This window comes from Tachypleus tridentatus, chromosome 13, assembly GCF_004210375.1.
Source record: "Tachypleus tridentatus isolate NWPU-2018 chromosome 13, ASM421037v1, whole genome shotgun sequence".
NCBI lineage: Eukaryota > Metazoa > Arthropoda > Merostomata > Xiphosura > Limulidae > Tachypleus > Tachypleus tridentatus.
The window spans coordinates 163,132,970-163,148,945 of NC_134837.1; the positions used below are offsets into that span (position 1 = coordinate 163,132,970).

At 32.6% G+C, this 15,976-nt stretch overlaps 1 protein-coding gene across 10 annotated transcripts in view; it reads left to right on the forward strand.

Annotated features, from left to right (window-relative positions):
- The window catches only part of LOC143241135 (membrane-associated guanylate kinase, WW and PDZ domain-containing protein 1-like), a 120,058-nt gene that overhangs the window by 90,126 nt on the left and 13,956 nt on the right, over positions 1 to 15,976 (forward strand). For 9 of the 10 annotated variants that reach the window (XM_076484741.1, XM_076484740.1, XM_076484746.1 and 6 more), the window contains 5 exons: positions 370 to 562; positions 1,622 to 1,747; positions 2,929 to 3,096; positions 6,100 to 6,134; positions 10,937 to 11,107. In XM_076484741.1, the coding sequence (XP_076340856.1) occupies positions 370 to 562; positions 1,622 to 1,747; positions 2,929 to 3,096; positions 6,100 to 6,134; positions 10,937 to 11,107 (693 nt within the window). Of the gene's footprint in view, positions 1 to 369; positions 563 to 1,621; positions 1,748 to 2,928; positions 3,097 to 6,099; positions 6,135 to 9,033; positions 9,162 to 10,936; positions 11,108 to 15,976 lie in introns of all 10 variants that reach the window. The other variant, XR_013022200.1, reaches the window with a different exon arrangement.

Consider the following 15,976-nt stretch of genomic DNA (forward strand, 5'->3'; position numbering starts at 1 on the left):
ACATTATCAAAATATAGTTCTAACATGTGCCATTATAATATATCTGTATTGGTTGTGGTTGTCACATGAGTTGCTGATTAGCTTAGTCAAATTAATTTTAATATTACACTTCTCTAAGTATGAACTTAGTTCTCCTTTACTGTTATTCATTAGCATTGTTAAAGTTCTGAATTATAGGTGTTGTTATACTGAAGTTTATTCTAGGAAAATGTTTTGTAAAAATTATCATATTTTTAGGACCGAATATTTTTATTTTTATAGGCAATTTTGTGTTAAAGAACTCGAACACAGCAAGTGCCTGTAATTGAATTTCAACTGTTAAAACATTCAACTGAAATGCAAACTGAATCGTGTTATTTCACTTTGTAGGTGTCTATTGGTCATATTGTACCAGGTGGAGCAGCAGATCTAGATGGACGACTACGTTCAGGTGATGAAATAGTCTCTGTTGACAACCAAGTAGTCATTAATACATCACATCATCATGTGGTTCAGTTAATGGGAAATGCAGCACTAAATGGCAGGGTAACACTGGGGCTGAGAAGAAGACACTTGCCTTTAGGTATGATATTGTTTAATTCTAGTAATAAAATTAATTTGAGTTTTGTATTGTTTAAATTTCTCATATATGCAAAAAGTTGATTTTGATATAAAATACTAATTTATACATAATGTATGCTTGTTTGTGAAGACTTTAGTATAAACTTTGTGAAAAGCCCTCAACTGTTTTGTTCTAAATACTGTAAAACTATAAAAAGTTGACAGAATGTGATACTTGCTGTTAGTAATTAGAAATTAAACTGTACTTTATCAGTATATACTTTTCTTTAAATTGTAAAAACAAAAATGTTTTATTGTAAACATTACTGCAACACGTTAAAAATTTGTTTCTATAATTGGAATTAATTTATGGGTTTTTCAGTCTAAAGTGTTTAACTGGATAAGCTTGTTACCATCTGGAATATATATCACTTTACAGTTGAATTTGATTTTGAGACAGTTTTAATGTAGATTAACAATTAATTGAATATTTAGGTAATGATATGTTTTTGTGCATATGTAGCTTGTGTGACATGACAATAATATTTTAGGATTTCTCATTACTATCAACTTGTTTGCTTTTAAATGAATTAAATAACAAAGACTAGACAAATTTCATTATACTAGAATATTAAAGCTAATGTAATTTATATGATGTTATGAGTTGATCCCAGACTCTTTCTTTAACTGAAAGTTATAAAAGTCAGAATATCAGATTGTACAAGCTAAGTACGTGCTAAGTCACATGCAGGTCATTTTGATTGGTTTTTGTTTGTGGAAATATATGGTCAAATATGCTAATTTTAGCAGTACAGAATTAGATTATTAAGAATTAAAAGATGTTATGCTTGTTCTTGCTTTGATTTTATTGAATTAATAAATTGACCAGGTCAAATTTATTTTAAAAACAACACAAGCAACTGACCTGATTGCATTATGGAAATCTTGTTACTTTATTAATACAATGGTTTATGAATATTTTATACAAATAGAACAAAACTAAATTTCTATTGTTTGATGTTAATCTGTAACATTATGGTACTGATCGAATATATACATGATGTAATTTTTTGTCTGTCAGATCCTTTAAACCACACCAAATCAATTGAAAATATATATCCATATGATGTCACAGTGAAAAGAAAGGAGAATGAAGGATTTGGATTTGTCATAATATCTTCAGTAAGCAAAGCAGGATCAACAATAGGTAGGGTTTGTTTCCTGTGAAAGCAAGACAGAGGTAATGATTGACTGGCTTGTAGTCTTCTGCATGCTCCACAAGAATTGCATGGTTAACAATATATACATTTTTTTTCTCATGTAATCAAGATAAGTTTAACAGTAAATGGCATTATATCCTCTGTTAGCATTGTTACTGGTATTTAGACCTTATGTTGTTTTTGAGCAAAGTGGAGTTAATTAGATAAGTTGTGTATCCTTTGTAAAATTCAAATTTAAGAGTAAACGTGAAATATGTTACTTTCACTGTATGTAGTTTATAAGTAGCATTAAATAGACTATTTTGTTTTGAAACTAATGAATATTACTTTTCAAATGTTACTATTTGTTTTTAAGGGATCTGGTATTTTGTTATTACTACAATCATTGTTTTGTTCTAAAACATTTGTCGTGTCTTACTAATTAAATAATGTGTTGTAACATGTAAGTTAAAGTTTTAAGGTTTACTTAAAAGTGTTTATTAAGATAGTTGACTCTTGAATTAGAAAGAAAATTGGGGAATATAGTAAAATTGGATGGGAGACTTTAACTCTTAGAATTGTACAGTGTTTTGAGAAATAGATTAAGTTTTATTTATAATGTGTTTTAATATCGTTCATATTTCTTGGACAGCAAACCTTTGACTGAAAAAAATGTGCATGTTATATGTGATAATGCTTCTTTGAACACTGTTTTTTAATATTATAGAATTGACAAGTATTTGGTGAAAATTCTTAAACTAGTGTTTTTCTATAAGACATGAGATGAAACTTCAGATAAATGATAATAAATAATGAGCTGATGTGTCTAAATGAAAACATTTTCTAGTTTATTTTACTGACATTTCAAATAGACATCCTTCATCAGACAGTAAATACTGTGTTGCAATGGGATTAGGTTCAGAAATAAATTATTACTGCCTAACAAAGGGTGTCTACTTGAAATGTTGGATTAAATAAACTAGAAAATGTTTTCACTTGTATCAGTTTATTCTATCTTAATATATCAAAGTATTTGGTCCTTAACCAAAATTACCCCTTTGTTTTGCTATTGGAATATGACGGATTTGTTTTTATAAGCTTTCTTTCAGTATACAATTAGATCATCAAAAGATAGTTTCTTAAATGTAATCCATTGTCAGAATAGTAATTGCATTATTACTTCTTATAGGTAGGATTATTGAAGGAAGCCCAGCTGAGCGTTGTGCCCAACTTCATGTTGGAGACCGTATATTAGCTGTGAATGGCATAAGCATCTTAAACATGCATCATGGTGAAATTGTGAATCTAATTAAAGATTCTGGATACTCTGTTGTTCTCACCATTGGTCCTCCTCAAGGTATTGGATTTTGACATTGTGCTGAATGCTAAAATGATTGTTTAATTTCTGATCAATGAATGATGTATCGAACAGCATAAGTTTAAAAACTGATTTCCCATGAAGGATAGTAGTAAGTAGTGTACTTCATCTAATGTATTGTTTGGAAATACAAGACTGCTGTGTGTGGGAGTGGTTTGAGAAAGAGAGAAAAATCAGTATGTCATGGTCAGCTTAGAGTTCCATCACTTGAAATCACTATAACTGTCTCAGAAACAAACAATAAAACAAAAAGACCAGAACTAAAATCATGCTACTTGAAGTACGGTTCCATTACCTGTGTATCAACAATTAACCCTTTTCACATAGGCTGACAGGTTTTCTATCACAGAGGAGGAACATTTATGCAAAAATACAGTAACTCTTAGCATTCCTCATAAAATATTATAAGATTTGGTTAAAGTTTATAAGGATTTTTTATACAAGGAATGACATGTTTTAATTACATTTTTCTAATGAAAAGGTTATTTATCAGTGGTTTTTATTGTTTTTTTTACACTCAAACTATGAATGGGTTGAGTGCAAAGTACTTTTCATTTTAAATGTAAAAAAATGCTTTTCTTCATCTTATAGTTTTTTAGAAACTTGTAAATAAATATCAAAGTTTTTAAGGTAAATGTATATATTTTATTTTTAATTTCTCTTCCATATCATTAACTTGAGGTATTATTATCAATGTACAATGTAATATAGTAATTAAAATTAACAAACAGGGAAAAAAAATTAACATTTCATTTTTTGTAGAATGTCTTAAAGAATTTTTTGGTTCTTTCTTAATCCCTTTTCACATATACTTAACACTCCTATGAAAAGACGTTTCTAGTCCTAATTTCTCCAAGCCCGTTCCCCTGGCTGTGGTTTCGCTAGATAGTAGATAGGGACAGTGGGAATCTCGTTAATCTATTCATTAATGGATTTAAATGGCAATTTCATTTAAATACAAAATTATTAGCCTAATATTAATAACCTTTCAAGTTGCTCTGGGGCCTATTAGGCCCCACTTTTTGTAGGAGTGTTAATGTTTAATATTTTGTTTTCCTTTTTTTACAATGTATTCTTCATCTCGACACAAGTCAACAGTGACTGTGGGAGAGATGTACAATTTTTATGCAAAGATTTTTGTGTGCTGTAAGACTTGAGAGCATGATGTCTACTTAAAAAATGTTTAAACCTTGCACTTATGCATCTTAAAACATAAATATTACACAGTTAAATATGAAAGTAAGACCTAAATGCATTTTTACTATGTCCATCTTTGATATATTTAGGAAAGGAATAACAGTTGTGCTGTAGTTGATTAAGCATTCAACAATACTGCAGTCAGTTACATATGCTCTGTAGCATGAACTGTGCATCAATTTCAAAGTAATTATTGTTAGATTATAGTGGAAAAATAGTGTTTTCTAATGACATTATACATTGGGTATTGTAAAACTCAAAGATACATGTTGAAGGTAGGCATGGCACCTATAAGTGTTTGAAAACATTTATTACTTGATTCAAATGCATTCTTTCAAAGAATTTTCAAATGGATGAATGAAAAGGTTATGTAAGTATCTTATAGTCTAGACTTACATCTACACAACTTCCATTCTATTATTGGAGAAACAGAGTGCCAAAGTAGAAAATGTTTATAGCTTGCTGGTTACATGATAATACATTTGAAGTTGTAAGTAGTGTTTTTAAAGGTTTCTTTGGAAGCAGAGGACTTGAAACTGAGATAACATAAAACTTCATTACATACATTGTAATGTTAATTTTGTTCATGTACATTGACAATAAAGGTATTTGATAAAATTTTGAATGTAACACTGTGACTTGGGCAAAAAAGTGTTTAAAGGGGTACCCATTGTGAAAGTGCTAACAGAAATTATCATATAGTTCTGAGTCCTTCAGTAGTTACCAACTTTGTGTATGTGTGGAGATATTATGTAAAGTTTTATTTTCTTGAAGAGCAGTGCTGACTTGACATAAACTACCAGTGCTGACTTGACATAAACTACCAGTGCTGACTTGACATAAACTACCAGTGCTGACTTGACATAAAACTACCAGTGCTGACTTGACATAAAACTACCAGTGCTGACTTGACATAAAACTACCAGTGCTGACTTGACATAAAACTACCAGTGCTGACTTGACATAAAACTACCAGTGCTGACTTGACATAAAACTACCAGTGCTGACTTGACATAAAACTACCAGTGCTGACTTGACATAAAACTACCAGTGCTGACTTGACATAAAACTACCAGTGCTGACTTGACATAAAACTACCAGTGCTGACTTGACATAAAACTACCAGTGCTGACTTGACATAAAACTACCAGTGCTGACTTGACATAAAACTACCAGTGCTGACTTGACATAAAACTGCCAGTGCTGACTTGACATAAAACTGCCAGTGCTGACTTGACATAAAACTGCCAGTGCTGACTTGACATAAAACTGCCAGTGCTGACTTGACATAAAACTGCCAGTGCTGACTTGACATAAAACCAGTGCTGACTTGACATGCCAAAACTACCAGTGCTGACTTGACATAAAACTACCAGTGACATAAAACTGCCAGTGCTGACTTGACATAAAACTACCAGTGCTGTGACATAAAACTGCCAGTGCTCACTTGACATAAAACTGCCAGTGCTGACTTGACATAAAACTACCAGTGCTGACTTGACATTAAACTACCAGTGCTGACTTGACATAAATTATCAGGTACATAAGAAATATTTAAGTGATTGTTATTCACTTTTCTTCTAAAATTATTATTTTTGTTGTTTGTATATACATGTTTCCTTCCATTAGTATTTTCTAAATTATTGTTTTTATCTCTTTTAAAAATATATATAAAATGTGTTGCTCACTACCAATTAATCTTTATTTTTGGAACTTATTTGTCTTTAACATGTCTTGAGGAAAAGAAGAAAAAAAAAATCAGTTTGATTTAACTCTGTCTTTTAGATGACACCTCCAGCACGGCATCCACTTCACATAGGGTATGTAAAATGTATCTATAGGTAAAAAATTTGTTTCTGTAGGTTATCTCCGTGATATGATTTTCTAATTCACATGCTCTTTCTCTATAAATAAATGTTATGTACATCCCAACTAAGGTATATATCATTACTGTTATTGTACTACATAAATTATCTTTGTCTTAGATAAAAATATAATTTTTTTTTTGTCAACAAATTTATGGTTTGCTTTAAAGATTCCTGAGAACAGTTTAATTATACATTTACAATAAGTAATATATTATCTGTGTGTGTGTGTGAAGTTTGTGCACCTGTGTATTTATTGCACTGTTTAACATTCCATGCAGCTTATTATATTTGCTAAAGTACTTAATTATATTAAATATATTTTTATGTATAATTAAGTTATATGCTTCTTAGATGCTATATACAAGTGATGGAAACCTTATTACTAAAATGTACTAGGGGATTTCAATTAGTCCAGTATGTGTGAATGAAATATACTTGGCAGAATATTAGCTACAAATATTGAAATCCTCTGTTGTATAGATTTGCATCAGATATTAATAATATGAACATGTCATGTTCTTGAATCTTTAAATAATCACTAGGGTTTTTGTGACATATCAGTATGTTCAGGATTTTGTCTATTCATAAAACATTTAGTTTAAAAACAAAGCTAAACCTAATTATTTGTCACTTGTATGAAAAGGTAAATTTTTTGGTGTGTTGAGACAATTTTCTTTCATTTCAATTTTAAGTCTAGTTTGAAAAATAAGTGTTGTGCTACTTTGTTGTTCCTGTCATGTTAAAATAAAGTTTTCCTGATTTAACTTTTTATTAAAACCCTACTATAAAGTTTCAGATTATAAAAATTGTCTTTGCTTTATTGTCACCAGTATGTGACTGTCCTTTGGGGAGAATTAGCTTTTACTGCTGCTTATCTCGTCCTTCTAAAATTTGCAGTCGTACCTTTCTGCTGCAATATTTCCTGTTAACTCTCACTGCATTGGCTTGGTCAGATTGACCAACAACGAGACCACTTTATACTCATTTGAAGTCATTATGGTTTTGATACTACTAACTTTTAATATAGTATCAGTATCTTCTCAAAATTTGGCAGACCTTCAGTAAACATTACAAATCTTTCTCATGCAAAAAATCTGATTTTTAGTGGTTTTTCTAATAAACTAAAAAAAAGATTTGACCTTGAATATATTGATTCTTGTTTTGCTATTCATGTACAAAGAGATTTTTATGTTGAGATTAAAAATTCTTCTTTTTTTTCCCCATCTTAAAAAATCTAAAATGTTATTTACTTAATCCCTAAAACCTCCTAAATACAGTTCAAATGTTTGTTTCCAATAAAACTTTATACATTTTATCTGTTATTTCCTCTACCCTTACTGTATAAAATGTTGGTTAATTTGATCAACCTTGCAACCACCAAACATGTTTTATTGCCCTTTGAAGTGTTTAACTATTATTTGTCATTATAAGTTATAATTTACTTGGGGAAAATGGAAGTTATGTCATACTATTGAATTGCATTAGCCACAAGCTACTCTGAGCTGCCTGTGTTAAAAAAATTATAGTATTATTATTATTTTACCTTATCTAACCTATTTAACTTAGAGATACCTATTTGTATATCTTAGTTACTTTTATAATAATATATAAAGAATATTCATAAAAAACAAGAAATAAAGCACTTACCTGGGTCCTCTCTCTCTGTCTTTTGCTGTTGACTGTCTATGACACTTAACCCTACATTTTTAATACCAATGACAGTAGTGCATTAAGATTTTTTTATTTAATTAAATAGTGTGCCAAAGAACATATAATAAGAACATACAAATAGCAGACAGTGTCCTATAACTATCACAATTTTCTAACTATGTGACAAGAGCTGTTACAAATTCATCCAAGCTAGTCGGAATATTTCCCATGGAAACAGAGCTTGAGCTAAAGGAGAAATTGAACATTCTCTGTTCAAAAAATAATGTAATACATCATTTGACAGATGTAAATCTTGGACTTTTTTTAATTATAAATAATGTAGCATTAAACGTAAGAGAGAAATATTAAATCCTGAAAGAGAGGATGTGACGAATTCTCTGATTTTCTGTTTGATGGCTCAGTAACCAAACAAGATTGAAAGTGATGACCATTTTATAATGAGTGATTTACATTAAATTTTGTACTTATTGGAGAGATGGTAATTATGTTAAAGAAGGAGGGATGTCATTTTTCATTTTAGGGGAAATTCAGGATTTTTCAAAATATTATCTTATGAAATTAAGAAGTTAAAACATATATACTGTTAAAATATGGATTATATGCTATAATTTTATGCTACACTAATTGGTACAACATAAACAAAAAGTATTTAACTAAATTTTAAATGTAAAAAGCAAAAGTTAATGGAAAACACTTGTGACATTAACAGTAAAGGATGCCCATTCAGAGAGGGTTAAATTTTGGCTTTTAATATTAAAATTAGTTACCTGACCAGTAACATAAATTTTCTTCAAGAATTTAGTGTATTTATTTGTTTATTGAATCATGATTTTGCATAAATAAAAAGTTGAGAAACTGGCTTTATAAATTACATTTTGATTTAAGTGATAACAGAATTTATATTTAATACATATCTTTAGGCTCAAACACTTATTTTCTGAAAAGTATATTGAAACTTCCTGATGTAGTAGATTTGATAATTAGAAGGTTTATTCTCTCTTTCACTTTTTTGTTTAGAAAAATCTATAACAGTATTATCTATCAAGACTTCAACATGTATTCTTCATCTAGCCTTCCATTTTCATATATTCAATATAACTTTACTAATAGTTTTTTTACATTCTCATACCAACTTTCTTGCTTTCTTCTCTGTCTGCTATGCTTTGTTTCCTGGCATCAGAGCTCTAGAACATCTTTGCTTCATGTCACAGCTGTTCCAATGCTCCCACTGACTGATCCTGATTTTTCACAAAGGGTTTATGACACTCGGACTCTGCATTCATCCTCTTCTGTTGATTATCAGTACAGGTCTGTTATTCTTATGTTTCATCGTTTTCTTGTATCTCCTGTGTACTTTCTTACTGCTGTACTGAAAAGTATTATTTCCTGTATGCATGTGTATCTGTTGGTTGTCATTTTTGTTTTACTTTTATTTGCTTTTTATGTCATTATTTTTGCATTAACTCTGTCAAAACACTAGATGGAAAAAAGGATAGTTTTTTTTCTTTCCAAGTCTGTTTCAAATTCACTCTGGCTCTAGTTAGTCCTTAAAATAAAAATTTTGTTTCTCGACATTTGTACATTTTTTTTTACACACAAGTTTTATGGTTGAATTGGGGAAAGAAAAGGTTATACTGAGAATTACAAACAGTGATGCTGGATGTTTCTTCTTGCATACCTGAGATGGAAAGAATGCTAGTTATCGTGACACTTTACTTTAAGAATTTCTATTATTGGAATATTAAATTCTAGTCATAGGAAATATTAAAGGTGTTCCCATCCATTTATTCCCAGCACTGTAAAAATTCAGAAATAAAGTTAACTTTCTGCTGCGTGTTTATCAAGATTTCAAACAAAAGCAAGAAGAAACTTTCATAAACCAATAACTAATAACCCATGAAGTAAAGCAAAACATATTTAATAATGATTTGGACATGTTTGTCAACAGTAAATATTTTGATGCATTGTGTTGTGCATTACTAAAGCTCATAATCTAAATACTTTTCCCATGTGATACTTTTCAGAAAACAATTTACTGTAAGAACTTGTGGGATGCGTGGATGCACAACCTACATGTAGATAAAATTTCTTTAATCATCCATTTGCCAAATTGGTACAATGAAAGTAGTTAGGAAAACAGTGGGGTATGCATTACATTCGTGTTATTGTAATACATTTCAAACATTCCAGCAATATTGTGTTATCCAACCTGGCCTTTATTAACTGATTATTTAACTGGAATCAAATATATTTTTGTTGTTGCTGTTGTGCTTTCTTTCATATATGCTCATATCTGAACAGATTTAAGGCACCTAACTGAAGGCTGTAGCCACATTTCTTTTTGCTGCATGCAGATGACAACAATCTGACAGGTTAACTTTCTCTAACTGTTCTTTTGCTGGCTATTGTTTTTAGTTCTTTCAGGTAAACACCCTTCATATATTTATTTTGTATGTAGTTAGAATAAACTGAACTTTGTTCTTTGTTGGTTTAGTTTTTTTTCAGTAAAATTCCTTTTGTTTTCTTGTTTTCTTCTCTATTTTTCTTTTCTATGTTTTCTTCATACTTTCTATAAAGGCTGTGATCTGATTGAGTACAGTATTTGTAAATACCTACTATCTTTAAGACATCAGGTTAAATATTCTGATATTTTTAGTCATTATGTTTCAGTTTTAAAAATGAAATCATGATACCTTGTAAGTTTTTAATCTAAGCTTCATTATATAGTTGGTCAATAATGTTGGAAAAATGTATTAACTTATAAACCTGTAGCTTATTGGAAAGTTATTGAATGGATAAGAATAGTATAATTAATCACTGATATTCATGTGGGTTGAACAGGTAATAAAGTTAATTAGGTATATTTCTAACAACAGGCATGAAAATGATGAGAATTTTTATTCTGACAGACTATTGCTAATGTATATGAGCCAAGTGTTCAATACACTTTTTTATGTTGTGTAATTAGTTTGTAAAGTTAGTATGATAATTAAATATGCAGAAAACCAGTTGTCTGTATTATTCCCTTATGATTTGCTTGTAGCTTTAAATCTGATATAAATTAAATATGTTTTATTTTACAGGGGGAGGAACACTCAACTGACCAAGATGTTCAGTACTATTCCGTAGAGCTTCATCGAGGGACTCGAGGGTTTGGCTTCAGTATTCGTGGTGGTAAAGAGTTTCAGAACATGCCTCTCTTTGTGCTTAGGATAGCAGAAAATGGTCCAGCACATCAGGATAACAGGCTCCAGGTAAAAATAACAAAACAAATAGTATCTAAGATACGAGATAACAGGTAAACAACCATCTAAGTTAGCATGTGGTTCAATACACCAAGATAACAGAGTACAATAAACACCTACTCAAACTCACAAGAAATCTAGCACATCAAGTCAACATAATAGGTTTACAAACTAGCAACTATTCAAACTAACAAAGTTATAGTTAAGTAGCTATCCCAACTGACAAATGATCTAGCACATCATTTAACAGGCTAAAAACCATATAAACTAACAAATGATCTGGTACATTGAATCAGGGTAATAGGTTATAGGCAAGCAGCTGTACAAACTGACAAATGATCCAGCATATCATGTAACAAGATACAGGCTAGAAACTAAGTAAACTTGCAAACAATCCAGCACTTCAAGGTAACTGATTAAAGGTGGTTAATCGGTTAATCCAAACTAACAAATGGTCCAACATGTTGAGATAAAAATTACATATAATCAACTATCCTAGATTAATAAGATGAAAACGCATTTTCAAAAATATATCTGACCTCTGCTGACACTAATGCTATTTATCAATGTCTAGGGATTCCACTCTTTGCCCATCCAAATATTGAGAATGCTTGCTCCAGTTGTTTATACCCCACTTTGAATACCTTAGGCAAATTCCAATTTGTAAATTTTTCCACCAATGTGCACCATCTATCTTGTTGTTGTATATGAGCACCTCATTCTGATAATGTAATCATGTTTTTTCAACAAAGCATTCAGCATGTGTTTTTATCAACAGGGGTATTGTGATTATTTACTGTTTACATTGTGATTTTGAACTAGGTTGGTATTTCTATGGTTATCTTTTTGTGATATGATATGTATAGGTTACTTAACACATAAAAAACAAATTTATTGATGCATACGAATTTCAGAGTTAATGTTTCAAGTAAAGACCTCTTTCATCTTTGCTGTCTGGGGCTTGTCAACAGCCAGGGAAGGGGTCACTCTCAGTTTAAGTTGTCCATAAGATCTATTGCAAGATGAAGATGTGGATTGAGAATATCTTTCCAGGAGATTATAAGGTGGCTTTTGCAAATGATTCAGGAACAACTGGTGAGAATTCAGGCTCTCATTTTCCAACTCCTTTTTTTTTTTTTTCTCACTAGATTGGCCTAAACAGAGGATCATTTTGATCAACCACCTCCAGCCCCTTTTATTCAGTTGGTTACTTGGGTTTGTGAGGTTTTGCATTTGACTCAACTCCTTCCTTGTTAGCAAAAAGAATGGCAAGTGACTACTTTGTTGTTGTTTTTTTCCCTCCTTCTCCTGTTATTGCTGTTTGGTGACATGATGGGACATCTGTGCCTTTTCTCCCATGTTTATCAGATCAGCATTCTGCCAGAAGGAGGCCTACTTAGATTCTCAATAGATGGACCTTCTTCTTTCTCACTTGTGGAGGTCTAGATTGGAACCTGACCACTTTAAATAGCAGCTTTCTCAAATTCCTCTTACTCTGACAACTGTCCTGAGGTGTTTATATTTATTCCAACTTTTGTCTGAAGCCTATTAATGTTTCCCTCAGCAGTTTTAGAATGAGTTGGAGATTTTGCTGATGGCTGCCTCAGTCAGATTGTCTTCTGTTTTTTCTTTGGTTTCCTGGCAGATTTGTTGTTGGGATGTATGGATTGCTTTGTTAGAAATAGTTTGTTTACTATCTTCTGCCTTTTTTTCATCCCATGTTATTTGCTGGAATACAAGAAATTTTAGAATCCCAAATCAATACTTTTCATTCTTTGTTGGCTTCAAGCCATGGAAAGAGCTGTCAAACTTTTACTTCTGTCTCTTCCTTTTACTGTGTAGAGGATTCTCTCTTTTTAGGGGATGTGGGCACTGGAGCCTTTTATTCTATTGAGATGATCACATATGAGGTCCTTTGGATCATCTTGCCTCACTACTCAAGAGCAACATAGTCAATTGTGAATGGTGGTTGGATCGGAACAGCAACACTATTGGGGTACCTATTCAACACCTCGTCCTGAGATTCATTTGTTCACAGATGTATCTCATCAGGGATGGGAAGCTTATCCTCAAGTTCAGGAGTTCCAGGATACTTTGACAAAAACTGAATCTATCCTCCATATGATTCTTCTCAAACTTCTTGTGGTACATTGGCAATGGTTCAAGGTCTCTGTCTCTTTTGAAGGGAAAATTTGTCATTATACGTTCCAACAGTTCCAAAGTGGCAACCCAGCTTTCTCATCAAGGAGGTGTATAGAGTCTCAGAATCTTTGTTTTGATACCTTGGATCTTCTCTGTATAGCTCATTTCCATCGTATCAGTCTTTTAGCATGTCATGTTCCAGGAGTGATGAATTTTATTGTAGATCTCTTGTCTTGACTTAACCAGATTTCCTGATAGGGTGGATGCTACCTCATGAGAATTTTCAGTGGATTTGCTTTCATTTCTGATCTCCAGAGATGGGGTCTTTGGAATTCTGAACTGCAGTTGTTTTGGTCTTTGACACCTCATCCTCAGGGGCTCACAGTGGCTGCATTCAGCCAGGGCTGAACAGGTTTATATCTGTGTACTTTCCTCCAAATTGGCTATTGATCCAGTTTCTGACTGTGTCTCATTCTATTCTCTATCAAGTTCTCTTAATTGAATCTTATTAGCCAACTCAAATGCTGTTTCTGCTCTTTCAGTATGTGCAGGAATGTCCACCTCTACCTCTTCCACATTCACAATCTCTGTTGAGACAACATCAATCAGATATTCTCCATCCAGATGTTCAGAAACTCAGTCTTAATGCTTGAAAGCTATGCAGTCCTTTGCCCAACATAAGGGTTTAAGTTCTAATGTTTCTCTGTAGTTAACTAAAATCTCTCTGTAGGCCAAACCACATCATTTATCAATGGAAATGGAATATTCATCATCAATGATGTATTAAAAGGAATTTAAACCCTCTACATCCAAAAGTATCTACATATCCTCTTTTTTAACTTCGGTATTTGAGAAGGGTTTTGCTTTGTGTACAGTGGCTTTATGTAAAGCACCCTTATCCACTGTTTTTAGGTGTTCTAAATATTGTAAAGTTTTGAATCTTTGGTTCTGTCAGGTCTACTAAAATTTTTTTGTCTTCTTTGGCCCATACAGCCTTTTCAGTAATTGAATTGGGATTTTACAGTTGCTTTACAGGTCTTGATTCATCATCTTTTTGAACTCTGAGCTTTGTGTTCTTGGTTTACACCTTTCTCTTAAGTTATTTTTTTTTATTGTTGTTGGCTTGTGGATTTTGTCAGTCAGTGTTGTTTGCAATTCATGTGCATAGGATTCTTTATCATTCCACATTTTCCCCTCTGTATGGATTCCTGTATGTGGTGAAGGGACCTCCCAGGGAAGGTTTTGTTCTTTCAGTTTACCTCCTCTGGGATCTAAACATCCACCCATGTGTTTGCCATGTGTGGTGACCCATGAAGGGGGGGAGAGGATCCTGGTAATTGAGGGGTACAACCCTAAGACACCACTTTGGCCTTGAATTCCTGAAGATGGGCAGCCTTGTGGTGGGGGCCTCCTTTGGTCAGTTGGCTAGTCCATTTGAGCTATGGTCAACCAAGTACCAGTGTTAGATGTTCTCAACAGGTGTTGTGGACATATTATCTGATGCTGGTGTTTAGGTTATAGTTCCTTTTTTATTATGGATCCTCCAAATAAAAACTTAAATAAAATAGTGAAAAAACAGTCCATAGGTAAACAACCATGTCTTGAAGATGATGAGCAGCAATCTTCAACATCTGTAACACCTGTTGTATATCATTTTTTTTTATACTACATTCTCTTTCAGATAAACCTTTAGGGCATATATCTCCCTTTTTCATTCAGAAGGGAGTAGAGGGACTTTCTGGCTCTCCAAAGTCAGTAAAGAAGCTTTGCTCTGGTGACATATTGGTGGAAACATCCACATCTCAACACAGTGAATTCAAAGGTAATTGGGATTATACCTATTGAGGTTACACCTCATGCTACTTTGAATTCATCATAAGGAGTTATTGTTGAGAGGGACTGGAAGAACATCCCCAAGTCAGTGATTCTCGTTGGTTTCTCCACCCAAGGAGTTTCTGCAGTGAGGCGTATCTCCACTCGCAAAGATGGAATTACAATGCTGACCAATATCCTCATTCTGACATTTACATCACCATGTCCATCTGCCACCATCATGGCAAGTTATGATAATTGCAGGGTATGGCCATACTTTCCAAACCCTCTCCAATATTTCCAGTGTCAGCAGTTTGGTCACTCAAAGACATCATGTCGTGGTTTCTTGACATATGCTTGTTGTGTTGTTACGAACCACAATGAGAGTGAAATGGACCCTCATTCTGTCAATTGCACTGGCTCTCACCCATCCTACTTTCGTTCTTGCCCTAAATGGTTGGAAGAAAAAGAGGTGCAGTATTTGAAGATGATTCAAAACGTTACTTACCCTGAGGCTCGAAAATTGCTGTCCAACACTTCATCTCAGGCGTATGCCACTGTACTTCATTCCGCTACTACTATGGAAGTGAAGACAGATATCTCTATGCCTCCAAAAGAATCATTCTTAAACCAAATGAAAAGCCTTTTAACCTCCATGGTTAAAAGTTGATAAATCAACTTCAACACCCATCTCTGTCCCTAACATACATTCCAACAAATCCCAAGATCCACTTCCTTTGGTTCTGGCTATGAGTATTTTCTTGGGTACATCTCTTCCCACCCTAAGATGCAAAATGCTCATTCCTTCACATCCTTGGTTGCCAGAATCCACTTCTAACAGCTAAGACCTGTCCAATCGACCCAGGGCAATATCCATGGAGGTTGATAGATCTCCCTCAAATAAAGGCAATAAAGAAAAAAGAT